Source organism: Bombina bombina, chromosome 6 (genome assembly GCF_027579735.1).
Source record: "Bombina bombina isolate aBomBom1 chromosome 6, aBomBom1.pri, whole genome shotgun sequence".
Taxonomy (NCBI): Eukaryota; Metazoa; Chordata; class Amphibia; order Anura; family Bombinatoridae; genus Bombina; species Bombina bombina.
Window position 1 is genome coordinate 1151424689 of NC_069504.1, and position 21654 is coordinate 1151446342.

General features: G+C 39.7%; 1 protein-coding gene across 3 annotated transcripts in view; it reads right to left on the reverse strand.

Annotated features, from left to right (window-relative positions):
* Positions 1–21654, reverse strand: part of LOC128664298 (solute carrier organic anion transporter family member 1C1) — a 329411-nt gene that overhangs the window by 43998 nt on the left and 263759 nt on the right. For all 3 annotated transcript variants that reach the window (XM_053719135.1, XM_053719133.1, XM_053719134.1), the window contains one exon: positions 2815–2980. In XM_053719135.1, the coding sequence (XP_053575110.1) occupies positions 2815–2980 (166 nt within the window). The remainder of the gene's footprint in view (positions 1–2814; positions 2981–21654) is intronic.

Sequence of the window (21654 nt, forward strand, 5' to 3'; positions counted from 1 at the left end):
TTAATTATTTAATACCTATTGTACCTGGTTAAAATAAATTCAAAGTTACCTGTAAAATAAATATAAATCCTAAAATAGCTATAATATAATTATAATTTATATTGTAGCTATATTAGGGTTTATTTTACAGGTAAGTATTTAGCTTTAAATAGGAATAATTTATTTAATAAGAGTTAATTTATTTCGTTAGATTTAAATTATATTTAACTTAGGGGGGTGTTAGTGTTAGGGTTAGACTTAGCTTTAGGGGTTAATCCATTTATTACAGTAGCGGCGAGATTCGGTCGGCAGATTAGGGGTTAATAATTGAAGTTAGGTGTCGGCGATGTTAGGGAGGGCAGATTAGGGGTTAATACTATTTATTATAGGGTTATTGAGGCGGGAGTGAGGCGGATTAGGGGTTAATAACTTTATTATAGTAGCAGTGCGGTCCGCTCGGCAGATTAGGGGTTAATAAGTGTAGGCAGGTGGAGGCGACATTGAGGGGGGCAGATTAGGGGTTAATAAATATAATATAGGGGTCGGCGGTGTTAGGCGCAGCAGATTAGGGGTACATAGCTATAATGTAGGTGGCAGCGGTGTACGGAGCGGCAGATTAGGGGTTAATAATAATATGCAGGGGTCAGCGATAGCGGGGGCGGCAGATTAGGGGTTAATAAATATAATATAGGGGTCGGCGGTGTTAGGGGCAGCAGATTAGGGGTTCATATGGATAATGTAGGTGACAGTGGTGTGCGGTCGGCAGATTAGGGGTTAAAAAATTATAATAGAGTGGCGGTGATGTGGGGGGACCTCGGTTTAGGGGTACATAGGTAGTTTATGGGTGTTAGTGTACTTTAGAGCACAGTAGTTAAGAGCTTTATAAACCGGCGTTAGCCCAGAAAGCTCTTAACTACTGTTTTTTTTCTGCGGCTGGAGTTTTGTCTTTAGATTTCTAACGCTCACTTCAGCCACGACTCTAAATACCGGCGTTAGAAAGATCCCATTGAAAAGATAGGATACGTAATTGACGTAAGGGGATCTGCGGTATGGAAAAGTCGCGGCTGCAAAGTGAGCGTTAAACCCTTTAATGACTGGCTCCAAATACCAGAGGGCGGTAAAAAACAGCGTTAGGAGCCTCTAACGCTGGTTTTGACGGCTACCGCCCAACTCTAAATCTAGGCCTAAGACTCTTCATGAATGTCCACTTTAGAACACAGATTAAACTAACACATTTTTTCACTCTTGCACTAACTGAGCTCAAAGTAAAATTTTAACGTGGGCGAGTTAGCGGGTGTATTACAAGATGAAAGTAAAAAGTTAGTTCTAGAGCAAAAGTCAGATGTTGGCTAACTTTAGGACTTTGAATATCGCAACAGCGTTAACTTCTTCTCCCATACACTTCTATGGAACATGCTGTTAAAAAACCCAAAAATGAATACTTATCGCTCGCAAGCTAACTCGACACCGTGTTAGACCTACAGCACTAAACCCAAAAGTAGTTATGAATATTTTAGTTTCCAATGTTCTTCAACTTTTTTGTAAAATATATATCTTTATCTATATGAATATATGTAGAAATATATATACAACTGTATATATAAATATCTATTTAAAAATAAAGTGAAGAACATTGGAATGTAAAATATTTCTATAAATAATACAGTAATATTAAATACAATTATTTTCAAACTTTAAATTTATTTAACTGGAAAGGGCTCAAAAATGTATGCATGTGTATATGTATAGAACTGTGTTTATATGTGTGTATATATAAACACATAAATACACATGTATGTAAACACATTTATATATATATATATATATATATATATATATATATATATATATATATATATATATATATATATATATATATATACATACACACACATGTAGACATTATAGCCCTTTCCAGCCAAATACCTTGCAATATACCATATCCCTTTTAGTATTTAATATTAATATTTAATATATTTATATTAAATATTTTTATCAAAAAGTGTATATATGTGTGTAATAGTTTATTTTAATTAGCATTTGATGTGTTTGGTGAACATTTGTTTTTAACACTTAGGGCCTGATATTCAAAACCTCGTCACTCAGGTGAAATGATCTAAGCAGTCTCATCGGTACGGGGAAACACAAATGTTATCTTGATAAATGTTTCTGTTGCGATGTCGTGATCTTCATGTGAAACAGAAACTCCTACATTACACTACAAGGTGTAAAATAAATCCCACAGATTTTGTGTGATTTCTCTCCATGCCGGCAAGCTTTTGAATATCAGACTCTTACACTTTACACTAGGGGGCCGATTTATTAAATGCTGTCGGAATTGTCGGCATTTATCATTGCACAAGCAGTTCTTGTGAACTGCTTGTGCAATGCCGCCCCCCTGCACATTCCCGGCCAATCGGCCGCTTGCAGGGGCTGTCAATCATTCCGATCGTATCTGATCGGGATAATTGTTTTGAGTTAAGGAGTTAACTTCTGTTTCCAGCGATCTGGAAACATCAGGGGTAGATTTATCAAGCAGCAGGTTCTTTAGCTACACTAATCCTTTGAGCGCAACTGTTTACTTTCAACTTGTAATATGCCTGCTAGTTAGCACGGTTGTGATTGCTTATTGCAACCCGTGCTAACTTTAACGCACCACTTGTAATCCAGTCCATAATGATTACATAGAGCTTTAGTTGCATTTTCCGTTAAACAGTTTACGCCGGAATTAATACGTTTGGATTTTGTTAGCTATATAAATTTGTCTTTAAAAAAAACATTTTGAGGCAGTGCTGAAATGGCTGAGTTTTTATAGCTGTAACAGAAGATTCTTACTTTATTTTTCCCTGTCCCTATAAAAGAGGTACATCCGGCCAAGCACGCTGACATATACGTCATTTGGTTTTCTCCGCACACTGGATCCCATTTCTTGACAGAACAACTGCATGGTGAGTTGCAGGAAGAGTATAAAAAGCTCTCTTTAAATGCGTCTTGTTTGTAGCTACAACAAAATAAAAACAATTGTGGTGTTAAAGGATTTAGCTCCATATCAGTCTGTAACAGGTTTTAGTGAGACGTCACAACACGCAAACTGTACAAAGCGTCTTAGATATCAGGAAAATATTCCGATAGAAGCTACTACAATATCCTTTGGGCTCTGTTTGTTAGAGCCTTTCAGGATTCTTTAAAAAAAACTTTTATTCCAATCTCTAGAAAAATCAGACATTATAACACATCAGAACTACAATATAAGTACATCATTTGTTAAAGAATGTTACATGCTCATTATCCTATTTTACCTCCCCCCCACAATTTTTTTCAAATGATATAATATCCTCTTTATATTTTGTAAAACATATTTATGCAATCTCCCCCTCTCTGAGCCTTAGCTATTGTTTGAATAAAAATACATTTTACACATCTTGTATATTTAAATACTACAAATGCAAATGAAACAGCATTTGGCTTCTTTTGCAGGGCACTAAACATTTTTTTTATTGATCTTAAATTCTTGCCCAGTTACGTTCAAACTAAAATGAGAAAATGTTTATTTTTTTGTCCATCCTCATATTTGGTGCTGTTCAGTTCACAATGCAGATTTAATTTTCACCCATTAAACGACAATGTCCCAATATTGGGACAAAACTTTTGAAACCAAATATTTGTGTTTTACCATGGTTTCAAATTTTTCTTGCCATGGTGGCACTGAATTTACCAGCTTGAAATATTTAAAATAATTATGCCCCTTAATGGATGAAACTGAACTGTGTGTTTCCTTAAAACTATCCAAAACATCTTAATAATATTGTTTACACTATGACTTTCATTATGTAAATCTAAAATTACAGTTACTTTCATATATATAGATTTATATATATCCTATAATATAAAAGGGCAAGTGTGTTTGTCCGAAGCTGTCATGCGCAGTAGAGACCGCGCAAGGTCAAACACACCTGGCCTTCAACACACTGACCTGACCAATCTGTGAATAAATCACAAAACAAGAGGGTGCCCCCTAGTGCAATATTGCACATATGGAGAGCAACAACTGGCAATTCTTGTATTGAAATAATACTCACAAGGTTTGCAGCACCCAGTGTGCTGATTGGTGCAGGCTGGGGACTCACAGTGGCCCAGCAACACTGATCCAAAAGCGGATAAACAGACAGGCAGGAACTCCAGGCAGTGGAAAAAGTGCTGCAGGTGCTATGAAGCAAATGACAAAGAGGACAACTCCTCCAATATTGCAAAACTGCTGGTGAATAACAGGTCTTGTATTGAAGTAATACTCACAAGGGTTGCAGCACCCAGCGAATGGTACAGGCTGGGGACTCACAGCAACACTGATAGACAGATCCAGGTGATCAGGGAGACAATGTGAGCTCAAGCTTTCAATATGATGTTAAAATATTTATTAAAAATAGTATAAAAACAAAGGGTGTAGTGAGCACTCAACAATAAAAAGAAACAGTGGTGGTAACAGATTGCAATGCGTTTCTCAGCTTTTCTCGCTGTTTCCTCCTTTTTCCACTGCCTAGAGTTCCTGCCTGTCTGTTTATTCACTCTTGGATCAGTGTTGCTGGGCCACTGTGAGACCCCAGCCTGCACCAATCAGCACACTGGGTGCTGCAACCCTTGTGAGTATTATTTCAATACAAGAATTACCTGTTGTTGCTCTCTATATTTGCAATATTGCACTAGGGGGCGCCCTCTTGTTTTGTGATTTATTGGATTTATATTGTCGTTTTTGAGAGGAGCGGCCTGTCACTCTTCATACCTGATTTATTTCATAGTCAATACACACCTTGGACGTTCCTATACATCCGGATACTGACGAATCCAAAGGACTTAGTCAAGGCTTTAATACAAATCTTGTATACATCCATTACATACTCATGTTATATATGTATTGATAACTACATCATTGTAAATATTGCATTGAATATTGCACATATTAGTTCATTCATCTTGGTCATCCTTCATATTAGCGCCCCCTTGAGCTGGATATTTAGGTATCACAGTAGTGGTTTAAACACACTGACCTGGCATCTGGGGCCGACTGTGCGCGACACGGACGGGGTGGAACTGGGCATGGCGTGGGCGGAATCGGGTGTGACGTGGGTGTGGCCGGACGGTGCCGGGCTGACTGGAGAGAGAGCTCAAAAGAGGGGGGATAGAGAGAGCAAAAGAAAGGGAGAGAGACAGCAAAAGAGAGGGGTGAGGGACAGCAAAAGAAAGGGGGAGAGAGAGCAAAATAGGGGAGATAGAGAGGGCAAAAGAGAGGAAGAGAGACAGCAAAAGAGAGGGGGAGAAAGGGGAGAGAGAGCAAAAGATGGGAGGGAGAGGGAGGATAGAGAGAGAGCAAAAGAGAGGGGGGAGAGCGCAAAAGAGGGGAGAGAGAGGGGGGATAGAGAGAGAGCAAAAAAGGGGGGAAAGAGAGAGAGAGCAAAAGAGGGGGAAATAGAGAGAGCAAAAGAGGGGGGATAGAGAGAGCAAAAGAGAGGGAGAGAGAAAGCAAAAGAGAGGGGGGAAGGAAAGCAAAAGACAGGGGAGAGAGAGAGCACAAAAGAGAGGGGGGAGAAAGAGAGAGCAAAAGAGAGGGGAGAGAGAGAGCAAAAGAGAGGGGGAGAGCACAAAATAGAGGGGAGAGAGTGCAAAAGAAAGGGGGGGAAGAGAGGGGGAGAGAGAGCTAAAGAGAGGGGAGAGAGAGCGCAGAAGAGAAGGGGAGAGAGAGAGCATAAGAGAGGGGGAGTGAGAGAGCAAAAAAAGGGGGAGAGAAAGAGCAAAAGAGAGGGGGAGAGAGACAGCAAAAGAGACGGGGAAAGAGAGCAAAATAAAGGGGAGAGAGCAAAAGAGGTTGGATAGAGAGAGCAAAAGAGAGGGGAGAGAGAGCAAAAGAGAGGGGGGAGAGAGAGAAAATGAGGGGGGATAGAGGGAGCAAAAGAGAGGGAGAGAGACAGCAAAAGAGAGGGGGGAGAGAGCAAAAGAAAGGGGGGAGAGAGAAAGCAAAAGAGGGGGGATAGAGAGAGCAAAGAGAGGGGGAGAGACAGCAAAAGAGAGGGGGAGAGAGAAAGCAAAAGAGAGGGGGAGAGAGCAAAAGAAAGGGGGAGGGAGAGAGAGCAAAAGAGAGGGGGAGTAAGAGAGAGGAAAAGAGTGGCAGGAGAGCGCAAAAGAGAGGGGCAGAGTGCAAAAGAGAGGGAGGAAAAGAGGGGGAGAGTGAGAGGGGGGAGAGAGAGCAAAAGAGAGGGAGGAAAAGAGGGGGAGAGAGAGAGGGGGGGAGAGAGAGCAAAAGAGAGGGAGCGAGAGCAAAAGAGAGTGGAGAGAGAGCAAAAGAGAGGGGGGAGAGAAAGAGCAAAATAGAGAGAGGGGAGAGCAAAAGAGAGGGGGCAGAGAGAGAAAAAGAGAGGGGGGATAGAGAGAGAGCAAGGGGTGGAACTGCTGTACTGCAAAAAATGGCCAGTGTACACAGGCTTTAGGACTAGTATATATACAGTATATATAAACTGCTTGGGTCCGGAAAAGTTTGGATTTTGGAAATAGGAGAGGGGATGGGACCAAGTGTAGACAACAATATCTTATGTCATTTACGTAATAATTACAAGTGTAAAATCCAGCTTATATATTCAACCTTAAAGGGACACTGAACCCAATTTTTTTCTTTTGTGATTCAGATAGAGCATGCAATTTTAAGCAACTTTCTAATTTACTCCTATTATACATTTTTTTGAATTTATCCACCAATCAGCAAGAACAACCCAGGTTGTTGACCAAAAATGGGCCGGCATCTAAACTTACATTCTTGCTTTTCAAATAAAGATACCAAGGCCTAGATTTGGAGTTTGGTGTTAGCCGTGAAAACCAGCGTTAGAGGCTCCTAACGCTGGTTTTAGGCTAACTCTGGTATTTGGAGTCACTCAAAAAAGGGTCTAACGCTCACTTTTCAGCTGCGACTTTTCCATACCGCAGATCCCCTTACGTAAATTGCGTATCCTATCTTTTCAATGGGATTTTTCTAACTCCGGTATTTAGAGTCGTGGCTGAAGTGAGCGTTAGAACTCTAACGACAAAACTCCAGCCGCAGGAAAAAAGTCAGTAGTTAAGAGCTTTCTGGGCTAACGCCGGTTTATAAAGCTCTTAACTACTGTACTCTAAAGTACACTAACACCCATAAACTACCTATGTACCCCTAAACCGAGGTCCCCCCACATCGCCGACACTCGATTACATTTTTTTAACCCCTAATCTGCCGACCGCAAAGCGCCGCCACCTACGTTATACTTATGTACCCCTAATCTGCTGCCCCTAACACCGCCGACCCCTATATTATATTTATTAACCCCTAATCTGTCCCCCACAACGTCGCCTCCACCTGCCTACACTTATTAACCCCTAATCTGCCGACCGGACCGCACCGCTATTATAATAAAGTTATTAACCCCTAATCCGCCTCACTAACCCTATAATAAATAGTATTAACCCCTAATCTGCCCTCCCTAACATCGCCGACACCTAATCTGCCGACCGGAGCTCACCGCTATTCTAATAAATGTATTAACCCCTAAAGCTAAGTCTAACCCTAACACTAACACCCCCCTAAGTTAAATATAATTTACATCTAACGAAATTAATTAACTCTTATTAAATAAATTATTCCTATTTAAAGCTAAATACTTACCTGTAAAATAAATCCTAATATAGCTACAATATAAATTATAATTACATTGTAGCTATTTTAGGATTAATATTTATTTTACAGGCAACTTTGTAATTATTTTAACCAGGTACAATAGCTATTAAATAGTTAAGAACTATTTAATAGTTACCTAGTTAAAATAATTACAAAATTACCTGTAAAATAAATCCTAACCTAAGTTACAATTAAACCTAACACTATACTATCATTAAATTAATTAAATAAAATACCTACAATTACCTACAATTAAACCTAACACTACACTATCAATACATTAATTAAATACAAAACCTACAAATAACTACAATGAAATAAACTAACTAAAGTACAAAAAATAAAAGAGAACTAAGTTACAAAAAATAAAAAAATATCTACAAACATAAGAAAAATATTACAACAATTTTAAACTAATTACACCTACTCTAAGCCCCCTAATAAAACAACAAAGCCCCCCAAAATAAAAAATGCCCTACCCTATTCTAAATTACTAAAGTTCAAAGCTCTTTTACCTTACCAGCCCTGAACAGGGCCCTTTGCGGGGCATGCCCCAAGAAGTTCAGCTCTTTTGCCTGTAAAAAAAAACATACAATACCCCCCCCCCAACATTACAACCCACCACCCACATACCCCTAATCTAACCCAAACCCCCCTTAAATAAACCTAACACTAAGCCCCTGAAGATCTTCTTCCTTGTCTTCACCATACCAGGTTCACCGATCGGTCCTGAAGAGCTCCTCCGATGTCCTGATCCAAGCCCAAGCGGGGGGCTGAAGATGTCCATGATCCGGTAGAAGTCTTCATCCAAGCGGGGCAGAAGAGGTCTTCCATCCGATTGAAGTCTTCATCCAGGCGGCATCTTCTATCGACATCCATCTGGAATGGAGCGGCAGCATCCTGAAGACCTCCGACGCAGAACATCCATCCTGGCCGACGACTGAACGACGAATGACGGTTCCTTTAAATGATGTCATCCAAGATGGCATCCCTCGAATTCCGATTGGCTGATAGGATTCTATCAGCCAATCGGAATTAAGGTAGGAATATTCTGATTGGCTGATGGAATCAGCCAATCAGATTTAGCTCGCATTCTATTGGCTGATCGGAACAGCCAATAGAATGCGAGCTCAATCTGATTTGCTGATTGGATCAGCCAATCGGATCGAACTTGATTCTGATTGGCTGATTCCATCAGCCAATCAGAATATTCCTACCTTAATTCCGATTGGCTGATAGAATCCTATCAGCCAATCGGAATTCGAGGGACGCCATCTTGGATGACGTCATTTAAAGGAACCGTTATTCGTCGTTCAGTCGTCGGCCAGGATGGATGTTCCGCGTCGGAGGTCTTCAGGATGCTGCCGCTCCGTTCCAGATGGATGTCGATAGAAGATGCCGCCTGGATGAAGACTTCAATCGGATGGAAGACCTCTTCTGCCCCGCTTGGATGAAGACTTCTACCGGATCATGGACATCTTCAGCCCCCCACTTGGGCTTGGATCAGGACATCGGAGGAGCTCTTCAGGACCGATCGGTGAACCTGGTATGGTGAAGATAAGGTAGGAAGATCTTCAGGGGCTTAGTGTTAGGTTTATTTAAGGGGGTTTGGGTTAGATTAGGGGTATGTGGGTGGTGGGTTGTAATGTTGGGGGGGGGTATTGTATGTTTTTTTTACAGGAAAAAGAGCTGAACTTCTTGGGGCATGCCCCGCAAAGGGCCCTGTTCAGGGCTGGTAAGGTAAAAGAGCTTTTAACTTTAGTAATTTAGAATAGGGTAGGGCATATTTTATTTTGGGGGGCTTTGTTGTTTTATTAGGGGGCTTAGAGTAGGTGTAATTAGTTTAAAATTGTTATAATATTTTTCTTATGTTTGTAGATTTTTTTTATTTTTTGTAACTTAGTTCTTTTTTATTTTTTGTACTTTAGCTAGTTTATTTAATTGTAGTTATTTGTAGATATTGTATTTAATTAATGTATTGATAGTGTAGTGTTAGGTTTAATTGTAGGTAATTCTAGGTAGTTTATTTAATTAATTTATTGATAGTGTAGTGTTAGGTTTAATTGTAACTTAGGTTAGGATTTATTTGACAGGTAATTTTGTAATTATTTTAACTAGGTAACTATTAAATAGTTCTTAACTATTTAATAGCTATTGTACCTGGTTAAAATAATTACAAAGTTGCCTGTAAAATAAATGTTAATCCTAAAATAGCTACAATGTAATTATAATTTATATTGTAGCTATATTAGGATTTATTTTACAGGTAAGTATTTAGCTTTAAATAGGAATAATTTATTTAATAAGACTTAATTAATTTCGTTAGATGTAAATTATATTTAACTTAGGGGGGTGTTAGTGTTAGGGTTAGACTTAGCTTTAGGGGTTAATACATTTATTAGAATAGCGGTGAGCTCCGGTCGGCAGATTAGGGGTTAATAATTGAAGTTAGGTGTCGGCGATGTTAGGGCAGCAGATTAGGGGTACATAGGGATAATGTAAGTAGCGACGGTGTCCGGAGCGGTAGATTAGGGGTTAATAATAATATGCAGGGGTCAGCGATAGCGGGGGCGGCAGAATAGGGGTTAATAAGTGTAAGGTTAGGGGTGTTTAGACTCAGGGTACATGTTAGAGTGTTAGGTGCAGACGTAGGAAGTGTTTACGCATAGCAAACAATGGGGCTGCGTTAGGAGCTGAACGCGGCTTTTTTGCAGGTGTTAGTTTTTTTTTCAGCTCAAACAGCCCCATTGTTTCCTATGGGGGAATCGTGCACGAGCACGTTTTTGAGGCTGGCCGCTTGCGTAAGCAACTCTGGTATCGAGAGTTGAAGCTGCGTTAAAAATGCTCTACGCTCCTTTTTTGGAGCCTAACGCAGCCTTTATGTGGACTCTCAATACCAGAGTTATTTTTATGGTGCGGACAGAAAAAAGCCGGCGTTAGCTACGCGGGTCTTTACCGACAAAACTCTAAATCTAGCCGCAAGAGAATGAAGAACATTTTATAATAGGAGCAAATTAGAAAGTTGCTTGAAATTGCATGCTCTATCTGAATCACAAAAGAAAAAAATTAGGTTCAGTGTCCCTTTAAGGTAGTTTTATATTCTTTTTAATACTTTTGTATACATACTACCATCAGAAAGATAGCACAGTACTTTAAATAGAGAGGTTATATTTGTTGTTTTAATACATATAGGACCCTATTTATCATGGTCTGGCGGACCTGATCCAACAGTGCGGATCAGGTCCGTCAGACCTCGCTGAATACGGCGAGCAATACGCTCGCCGTATTCAGTATTGCACCAGCAGATCACAAGAGCTGCTGGTGCAACGCCGCCCTCTGCAGACTCGCGGCCAATGGGCTGCCAGCAGGGGGGTGTCAATCAACCCGATCGTACTTGATCGGGTTGATTTCCGGAGATGTCTGTCCGCCTGCTCAGAGCAGGCGGACAGGTTATGGAGCAGCGGTCTTTGTGACCGCTGCTTCATAAGTGCTGTTTCTGGCGAGCCTGCAGGCTCGCCAGAAACACGGGCATCAAGCTCCATTCGGAGCTTGATAGATATGCCCCAGAGACTTGCATTTACACTTAAGAACACAAAAAATTATTAATGAAAAAGTTTGGAATTTAGAATAATTCTGGATCTTGGAATCTCGGCTTGGGGAATATATATACAAGCTGTGCATTACATACCTTATTGGAAATGTGAATATCACTCCCTCTGTGAACAAACATGTGCTGTGTGCAGTGCTCAAACACAATGCTATTATCAATCCAATATGGTGACTAGCATATAATAATAAATCGTTTAACCAATTAAGGGCCAGATTACAAGTGGAGTGCTAAATTTGCACTGAGTAATGCTAGGGCACGCTAATGTGCACTGGTATTACAAGTTGACAGCAATGTGAGTTTGCGTTCAAGAGAGTGAATTTCCATAAGCTCCAATGTGAGCTTCGTTCTGATGCTGTCAGAGACGGCACAGAACCTAAGTGCAGCAAAGGGGGTAAGTAGCCCAGCGATGGCAGCAATATTAAATATATATGTATATAAGCATACACATATATATTTACTGGGCACAAACAGTTCCCATAGACCGCAATGTAAAGTGACTCTTCAGTGCCATTTTATTTTTGTAACACCCCACTCCCACCAACTTTACCCCCAAAATACTGCCTAGTGCAGTTATTTTATTAAAAAATAAAAATGCTACAATTTTAATTTTTAATAAAATACACTACACTGTATTTTGGGGGAATTTGGGGCACAAATATAAAATTAACCAGAGATCTGATCTCTGGTTAATTTTATAAGCACTAATTGCTACCGCAAGCTCTTGGTAGCAATAAGCAGCCACTTGTAATGGCTGGTTATTAATTGTGCAATAAATTAGCCCTAAATGTGTTGAACAGTCGACCAGCAAACCAAAATGAATTCCGCTATCGGCATCATAGTGAAGTTACTATAGAAATTAACAAACAAGTACAATAAATAAACTTGCATATCATATTCTCATATACATAAGTAAAATTATATTGTTTTACTCTGTCCACTTAGATTGACTGTAGCATTCTTATCTTTGAATAGTATTAATATAATCTAATACTATAAACCAGGGCAAGTTAATTATATTTTACTGATCGTGTCTAATTAATAATGAATGTTGTGAATGTACAATCAAACCCAGATAAACAATCACATAAATACGATACTTAGCTACATCCTGAGAAGTATGAGATAGGGAATTAAGTGATAAGTATAGAAGTTGTGCAATTAAGGCAAGTGTGAGGGGACCTATTAAACACTACCCTTATAAAAATCACAATCATCCAATCCCTTTTAGAAGACCAATAAGTTTCACCTACCAATTCTCAATCTACATCCCTCTAAACATACTGTATGGTCTTAATAGTAACCAAATCAATTAAGATCAGGCTAACGAGTTAGCCCTTGGGACATACAATATTAAACCAAAAGATTAATTGTGCTTCTCTTTGAATCAGTATTTTCTACCTATTTACCTCCTCTAATAGTTTTAGGAATATGATCAATAATAATTGTTTTCAATGAAGCCACCGTATGTCCCTGTTTAGCGAAGTGGCGTGCCACAGGTTGATCTGAATCACCAACGGCGATGACCTGACGTATATTTATTCTGTCGTTAGCCATGCATTCTCTTAAAGTTCCACTCATTTTCCTGATGTAATATAGAAGGCATAGACATATAAGGATGTATACAATGTATGTTGTTGTACACATTAGCAGGTGATTAATATTGCATTTCCAATTACAGTGTGGATAATGAAAGGTCTTCTTCTTCACAATTAAACTATTGCAGGTACATCCTAGACATCTTTGACAACCTTTTCTTTTACATAGGTCACAGTCTCGTTTATAACAGTCAACAGGATCTGTTTTAACTAGTAAATCACTGAGGTTTGTGGCTCATTTGTAACCAATCATTGGAGGTAACATATTTTTAAATGGTAAGGTCTAATCAGATGAAAGAACATGCCAATGTTTTCCTAATATCATGCCTACTGTTGCTGTGCTTGGTCCAAACATTGTAGCCAAAATCAATATATTGGGGCCTATTTATCATATGTCTATTGAACCTGATCCGACACTGCGGATCAGGTCCGACAGACATCGATGAATGCGGAGAGCAATACGCTCTCCGTATTCAGCATTGCACCAGCAGCTCTTGTGAGCTGCTGGTGCAACGCTGCCCCCTGCAGACTCACGGACAATCGGCCGGCATCAGGTGGTGTCAATCAACCCGATCGTACTCGATCGGGTTGATTTGCGGCGATTCCTGTCAGCCTCATAAGTGCAGGAGAAAGACTTTACCTTTAAACCTGCTACCTGTTTACAAGGTTATTTCCTGCTTTTGCATATCCTGCACTTCAGTTATTACCAGGAGAAAGACTTTACCTTTAAACTTGTTACCTGTTTACAAGTTTGTTTCCTGCCTTGTGCAAATCCTGCACTTCAGTTATTACCAGGAGAAAGACTTTACCTTTAAACTTGTTACCTGTTTACAAGTTTGTTTCCTGCCTTGTGCAAATCCTGCACTTCAGTTATTACCAGGAGAAAGACTTTACCTTTAAACCTTCTACCTGTTTACAAGTTTGTTTCCTGCTTTGTGCAAATCCTGCATTTCAGTAATTACCAGGACAAAGACTTTACCTTTAAACTTGTTACCTGTTTACAAGTTTGTTTCCTGCCTTGTGCAAATCCTGCACTTCAGTTATTACCAGGAGACTTTCCTTTTGAATCTGCATATCTGCTTACTTGTTTGTTCCCTTCCACTCCTGGTGTATGTGGACATAACATACCTGAATAGTATATATTTAAATATACCCTGCAAGTATTTGCTCATTCAAAGTATTTTGTTATTTAAATAAATCTGTTATCTTTTCAATCTATATGGCTTCTACTAATTTTCATTTAAAGCAACTGTTCCAGACAATGAGGCTCTCACAAAATATCCTGAGACAGAACATGACAAAATGTGAAGACCATAAAAGAGAGCCCTCTGGAAATATTGCTGTATTGGAATCAGTATTAATTTTTTTTAAGGACATACTGATTAACTTTATCTAAGAAAATGCAGAAAACAGAAGGGCGCCTCCTAGTGTAAGATAGTACAGACTATATACATATGCTCAAATGTGATCGACATATACTCACAAGTAAAGCAGCACCCACTCGTGCTTAGTAACACCTACTGGGATCTCTCAGAGTCCCAGCTCACTACTCATGGGATCCCGCACACTCCTCCGTCCAGGGTGTTTGCTCCAAACAGAAAAAAACTCAGGCTCTCAGTCAAGTGAAATATATCAATTCACTTTAATAAAATCCAATGTAAAAACCACAGTGTACAAAAGTTTCACTATGTATTCAAATCGTGCAAACTAGTTTCTCAGCTGACACGCTGTTTCATCAGGCATCTACAAACCAACTGAGAGCTCTGAGCTATAAACTAATCTTAACCAATCAAACACTAAACATATTGTCACACCCCTACAAACAGCATTAGTTTGTTCTCAACTTAACCCCTTAAAAAACCTTTTTTTAAGGGGTTAAGTTGAGAACAAACTAATGCTGGCAACAGCTGTTTGTAGGTGTGTACTATATTACACTAGGAGGCGCCCTTCTGTTTTCTGCATTTTCTTAGATCTGTCTTGACTTCTGTTTGGGAAGGAGCAGCTGCCATTGGAGAATAGAGACACCTGTAGAGGACTGTGACATCATTGGATTACAGAGTTAACCAACTGGGAGTATACCCAGAGCTAATGATTATCCTCAAGGACTTGCTAGTCTGAGTATTATAATTGCATTATTAGTATTGGTGTGTGTATTTGTTATGATTTTTGTATTATACATGTGGTGCATATCAAATTCTTTGTTTTTAATATTTGGTTTTTAATGCGCCCCCTTGAGTGGTGACGATTAATTGTTACAGGTTTCTATTTGTGATTAACTTTATGAAGCTGGTGGAAACGATATGTCTCCCAACCGAAACCTTGTCTGAAATTACCTCCCGATCAAGAAAAGGTTGTAAAGAACCCTTAACAGTAGAGGAAAAGACTTGGTAAAGACAAATTAAACTCTGTTTCTATTGTGGGGGATCTGGTCACTGCATCACAGGGTGTCCAGTAAGACCCCCCTAGAGGATCGAATCGAAATACAGCCAAGTCTAAAATGGACTCTGATGCTAAGGGAACAAATGATACTTCCACTAGCAAACTGAAAGATACCCCTGGAGAGGACCCAGCTACCAAGAATACATCTATTCTGCAAGCAACTATTTCTAACACGCTACAAGAAATGGTACCTGATTTGAAACAGATGGTCATTGGGAGTACAACTCCAACTATATGCACTACTCATGCCACTGCCTCTGTTTCTGCATCTACCACATTGGGGAAGTCTGCAAAAATACCTCCTGGAAATCCCGCACATTACCTTGTCTCCGCCCTCGCTGGAGATTCTTCTAACGAAAGTCACTCATCAGACATAAAAGTGACAAACCTTCCAGCTGAATCAGACTCTGCCAAATCTAAAGATCAACACCTCCCTTCCCTTCACCCAGCTACTCATAGAGGCCTATTTAACAATGGTCTGTCGGACCTGATCATACAGTGCAGATCAGATCTGACAGACCTCGCTGAAGGTGGAGAGCAATACGCTCTCCGTATTCAGCATTGCACCAGCAGCTCTTGTGAGCTGCTGGTGCAATGCTGCCCCGTGCAGACTCGTGGCCAATCGACCACCAGCAGGGCGATGTCTGTCCACTTGCTTAGAGCAGGCGGACAGGGTTATGGAGTATGTAACACGTATGATAATTGCTTTTTCTGGTCAGCCTGCAGCCAGAAACATGGAGCGTCAAGCTCCATACGGAGCTTCATAGATAGGCCCCATTGACTGAGGAAGAATTGGATGTGATGGTTGATTTGGATATATATGACACAGATAACAAATTTCTTGACTCTATAGGAGAGGTCATATCCTACCCAGAGATACTCTACCCATCAGCCAGTGCATTGCAAGCTGTTTGGCAAAATCAGGAACCTCCAAATCAAACTGATCTTTGTAGTTCAGCTCTTGTTATGCCTACAGGGAAATCTTCTATGGGTCCCCAAACTCAGGCAGCTGTTCCAAGGAAAGAATAATTTTCATCTGAATGTATTAAGGCTTCAAATGGAATATTGGTTTGTAAAACTGCTCTTCAGATGTTTGAACAGGCTTTGAGCACCCGGAGAGAGATCTTTTGAGGGGCGTCTGTCAAGAACCAAGCCTCCAGACTAAAAAGAAAAAGAAAAGGTCTGAGAGGCATTCTGCTCAAAAGAGCTGTGCAGGGATTTGAACCTGTGGCTCTGTGCTTATTACTCTGTTTGCTTGTATGTGGAGCCACAGCCAGTTCTAGCAGTTTAGGAGTTTCAAATGCAATAGTATGCAACTTAAAAAGATCTGTTAAATGAGTATTTGTCTTACTTGTAATTACACCTGTGCAAAACACAGGTGCTCTCAATTTTGGATTTACTCAAAACCAATCCTGTGCAAAACCTCCCTAATTAAGGCTGTCTGTTAGGCTGCATATTGTCTTCACATTGTTTCTGCTTTGTCACAAGCTAGAATCTGTTTCCTGTACTTCAGTACATATTTGGAGGAAGTCTTCACCTTTGCACCTGTTTACAAGTTTGTTTCCTGCCTTGTACAATTCTTGCACTTCAGTTATTATCAGGAGAAAGACTTTACCTTTAAACCTGCTACCCGTTTACAAGTTTGTTTGCTGCGATGCACAAATCCTGCACTTCAGTTATTACCAGGAGACTTTCCTTTTGAATCTGCAGCTCTGCTTACTTGTTGGATCCTTTCCACTCCTGGCGTATGTGGACATAACATACCTGAATAGTATAAATTTAAAATACTCTGCAATCAAAGTATTTGTTATTTAAATAAATCTGTTTTCTTTTCAATCTATATGGATTCTACTAATCTTCATTTAAAGCAACTGTTCCAGACAATGAGGCTCTCACAAAATATCCTGAGACAGAACATGACAAAGACGTACCACATGAAGAAGACTTGACAACTCCTGGGCAGTAGGTAGTTTGACCAAAGGCACAAAATGAGCAAGTCTTGAAAATTGGTCCACTACAACCCATATAACCATATGATGGTCAGAAGGAGGTAGGTCCATAATAAAATCCATGGTTATGTGTGCCCAAGGTTGTTTGGGTATGGCCAAAGGTTGGAGTATGTCATAAGGTAAGGATAACATAGTAACATAGTAACATAGTAGATAAGATTGAAAAAAGACCGAAGTCTATCGAGTTCAACCTATACAAATCTAAAATATATACAAAAAGCTCCAGTTAAGCTTAAATAATGCCACTAAAAGGTGACCCATTTAATACTAGCAATCATATCCATGAATTTTGTTTATAGACAGAAATGTATCCAAATAATTTTTAAATGTATCTAGGGTATTGGCATTCACTACCTCCTTTGGTAATGAGTTCCAAAATGTTATTTCTCTTACAGTGAAAAAACGTTTCCGTTGCAGGAGATTAAATCTCCTTTCCTCCAACCTTAAATTGTGACCTCTGGTCACAAACAATTTTCTTGGAATAAACAGCGCTTCTGCCATCTCTGTATATGGGCCTTGAATATATTTATATAAAGTAATCATGTCACCTCTTAAGCGCCTTTTTTCTAAAGAAAACAGATCCTGTTTGGCTAGCCTCTCCTCATAGGTTAAATTCTCCAATCCCCTTATTAGCTTTGTGGCCCTTCTCTGAACTTTTTCTAGTTCTGCAATATCTTTTATTGCGATCGGTCCCCAGAACTGCACTCCATACTCAAGGTGAGGTCTTACCAGGGCTTTATATAGTGACAGAATAATGCTTTCCTCCCTTGAGTCAATGGGCTCTAGTTATTAAGCTCCGTATTTTTCTGCATTCCCCTGCCCAATACGCTCGACTAAGCTCGCCTCACATCGCCGCCGTGGACCTGAATACGCTCAACAAAGTTATCAATAAAGCTGTCAAAAAGCTGCGCACCAAGTACGGGGCGATGAGCAGTGGACTGTGATAGTTATCACTCATCAATCTCGCTGCTCTTTTTTACAGCTTTATTGATACCCCTGTCACTAAGCACTCACACTATACTATACTGTTCTACCCTCTATACCGGCACCCCCGGAGCCCCCCACAACTAAATAAAGTTTTTAACCCCTAAACCGCCGCTCCTAGACCCCGCCGCAACTATAATAAATATGTTAACCCTAAACTGCCGCTCCCGGACCCCGCTGCAACTATAATGAATATGTTAACCCCTAAAACGCCACTCCCGGATGCCGCCGCCACCTACATAATACCTATTAACCCCTATCCTGCACCCCCTATACCGCCGCCACCTATAATAAATTTATTAGCCCCTATCCTGCACCCCCCACACCGCCGCCACTATAATAAAATTATTAACCCCTAAACATTAACCCCTAAACCTAAGTCTAACACTAACCCTAACACCCCCCTAACTTAAATATTAATTAAATAAATCTAAATAATATTACTCTTATTAACTAAATTAATCCTATTTAAAACTAAATACTTACCTATAAAATAAATCTACCAAATCCACCAAATCTAAGCCCCCTAATAAAATAAACTAAAAAAATAAATAAATAAACGTCACTACCCTACAAAGTAATCAGCTCTTTTACCAGCCCTTAAAAGGGCTTTTTTCGGGGCATTGCCCCAAAGTAATCAGCTCTTTTACCTGTAAAAAAAATACAACCCCCCCAACATTACAACCCACCACTCACATACCCCTACTCTAACCCACCCAAACCCCCTTAAAAAATCCTAACACTAACCCCCTGAAGATCTCCCTACCTTTAGTCGTCTTTACCCAGCCGGGCCGAAGTCTTCATCCAAGTGGCACTGAAGAGGTCCATCATCCGATAGAAGTCTTCATCCAAGGGGCGCTGAAGAGGTCCTTCATCCGGGAGAAGTCTTCATCCAGGCGGCGTCTTCAATCTTCATCCACCCGGAGCGGAGCGGAGCCATCTTCAAAGGAGCCGACGCGGAGCCATCCTCTTCAACCGACGACTTCCCGACGAATGAAGGTTCCTTTAAGGGACGTCATCCAAGATGGCGTCCATTCAATTGAGCTCGCATTCTATTGGCTTTTCCGATCAGCCAATAGAATGCAAGCTCAATCTGATTGGCTGATTGGATCAGCCAATCGGATTGAACTTCAATCTGATTGGCTGATTGAATCAGCCAATCAGATTTTTCTTACCTTAATTCTGATTGGCTGATAGAATCCTATCAGCCAATCGGAATTGAAGGGACGCCATCTTGGATGACGTCCCTTAAAGGAACCTTAATTCGTCGGGAAGTCGTCGGTTGGAGAGGATGGCTCCGCGTCGGCTCCTTTGAAGATGGCTCCGCTCCGCTCCGGATGGATGAAGATTGAAGGCGCCGTCTGGATGAAGACTTCTCCCGGATGAAGGACCTCTTCAGCGCCCCTTGGATGAAGACTTCTATCGGATGAAGGACCTCTTCAGCACCACTTGGATGAAGACTTCAGCCCGGCTGGGTGAAGACAGCTAAAGGTAGGGAGATCTTCTGGGGGTTAGTGTTAGGTTTTTTTAAGGGGGGTTTGGGTGGGTTAGAGTAGGGGTATGTGGGTGGTGGGTTGTAATGTTGGGGGGTTGTATTTTTTTTTACAGGTAAAAGAGCTGATTACTTTGGGGCAATGCCCCGCAAAAAGCCCCTTTAAGGGCTGGTAAAAGAGCTGATTACTTTGTAATGTAGAATAGGGTAGTGACGTTTATTTTATTTTTTTTTAGTTTATTTTATTAGGGGGCTTAGATTTGGTGTAATTAGTTTAAAATTCTTGTAATATTATTTTATTTTCTGTAATTTAGTGTTTGTTTTTTTTTGTAATTTAGTTTAGTTTATTTAATTGTATTTATTTGTAGGTATTTGTAGCTAATTTATTTAATTAATTTAATGATAGTGTAGTGTTAGGTTTAATTGTAACTTAGGTTAGGATTTATTTTACAGGTAATTTTGTATTTCTTTTAGCTAGGTAGTTATTAAATAGTTAATAACTATTTAATAACTATTGTACCTAGTTAAAATAAATACAAAGTTACCTGTAAAATAAAAATAAATCCTAAAATAGCTACAATGTAATTATTAATTACATTGTAGCTATCTTACGCCTAGATTTAGAGTTCTGTGTTAGCCGTCAAAACCAGCGTTAAGGGCTCCTAACGCTGGTTTTGGCCACCCGCTGGTATTTAGAGTCAGTCATGAAAGGGTCTAACGTTCACTTTCCAGCCGCGACTTTTCCATACTGCAGATCCCCCTATGCCATTTGCGTATCCTATCTTTTCAATGGGATCTTTCTAACGCTGGTATTTAGAGTCTTGGCTGAAGTGAGCGTTAGAACTCTACTGACAAGACTCCAGCCACAGAGAAAAGCCAGGAGTTAAGAGCTTTCTGGGATAACGCTGGTTCATAAAGCTCTTAACTACTGTGCTCTAAAGTACACTAACACCCATAAACTACCTATGTACCCCTAAACCGAGGCCCCCCCACATCGCCGCCACTCTAATAAATTTTTTTAACCCCTAATCTGCCGACCGCACACCGTCACAACCTACATTATCCCTATGTACCCCTAATCTGCTTCCCCTAACACCGCCGACCCCTATATTATATTTATTAACCCCTAATCTGCCGCCCCCAACATCGCCGCCACCTACCTACAATTATTAACACCTAATCTGCCGACCGGACCTCACCGCTACTATAATAAAGTTATTAACCTCTAATCCGCCTCACTCCCGCCTCAATAACCCTATAATAAATAGTATTAACCCCTAATCTGCCCTCCCTAACATCACCGACACCTAACTTCAAGTATTAACCCCTAATCTGCCGACCGGACCTCACCGCTACTCTAATAAATTTATTAACCCCTAAAGCTAAGTCTAACCCTAACACTAACACCCCCCTAAGTTAAATATAATTTTTATCTAACGAAATAAATTATTTCTTATTAAATAAATTATTCCTATTTAAAGCTAAATACTTACCTGTAAAATAAACCCTAATATAGCTACAATATAAATTATAATTATATTGCAGCTATTTTAGGATTAATATTTATTTTACAGGTAACTTTGTATTTATTTTAACCAGGTACAATAGCTATTAAATAGTTAATAACTATTTAATAGCTACCTAGTTAAAATAATTACAAAATTACCAGTAAAATAAATCCTAACCTAAGTTACAATTAAACCTAACACTACACTATCAATAAATTAATTAAATAAAATACCTACAATTATCTACAATTAAACCTAACACTACACTATCAATAAATTAATTGCATACAAATACCTACAAATAAATACAATTAAATAAACTAACTAAAGTACAAAAAATAAAAAATAAAC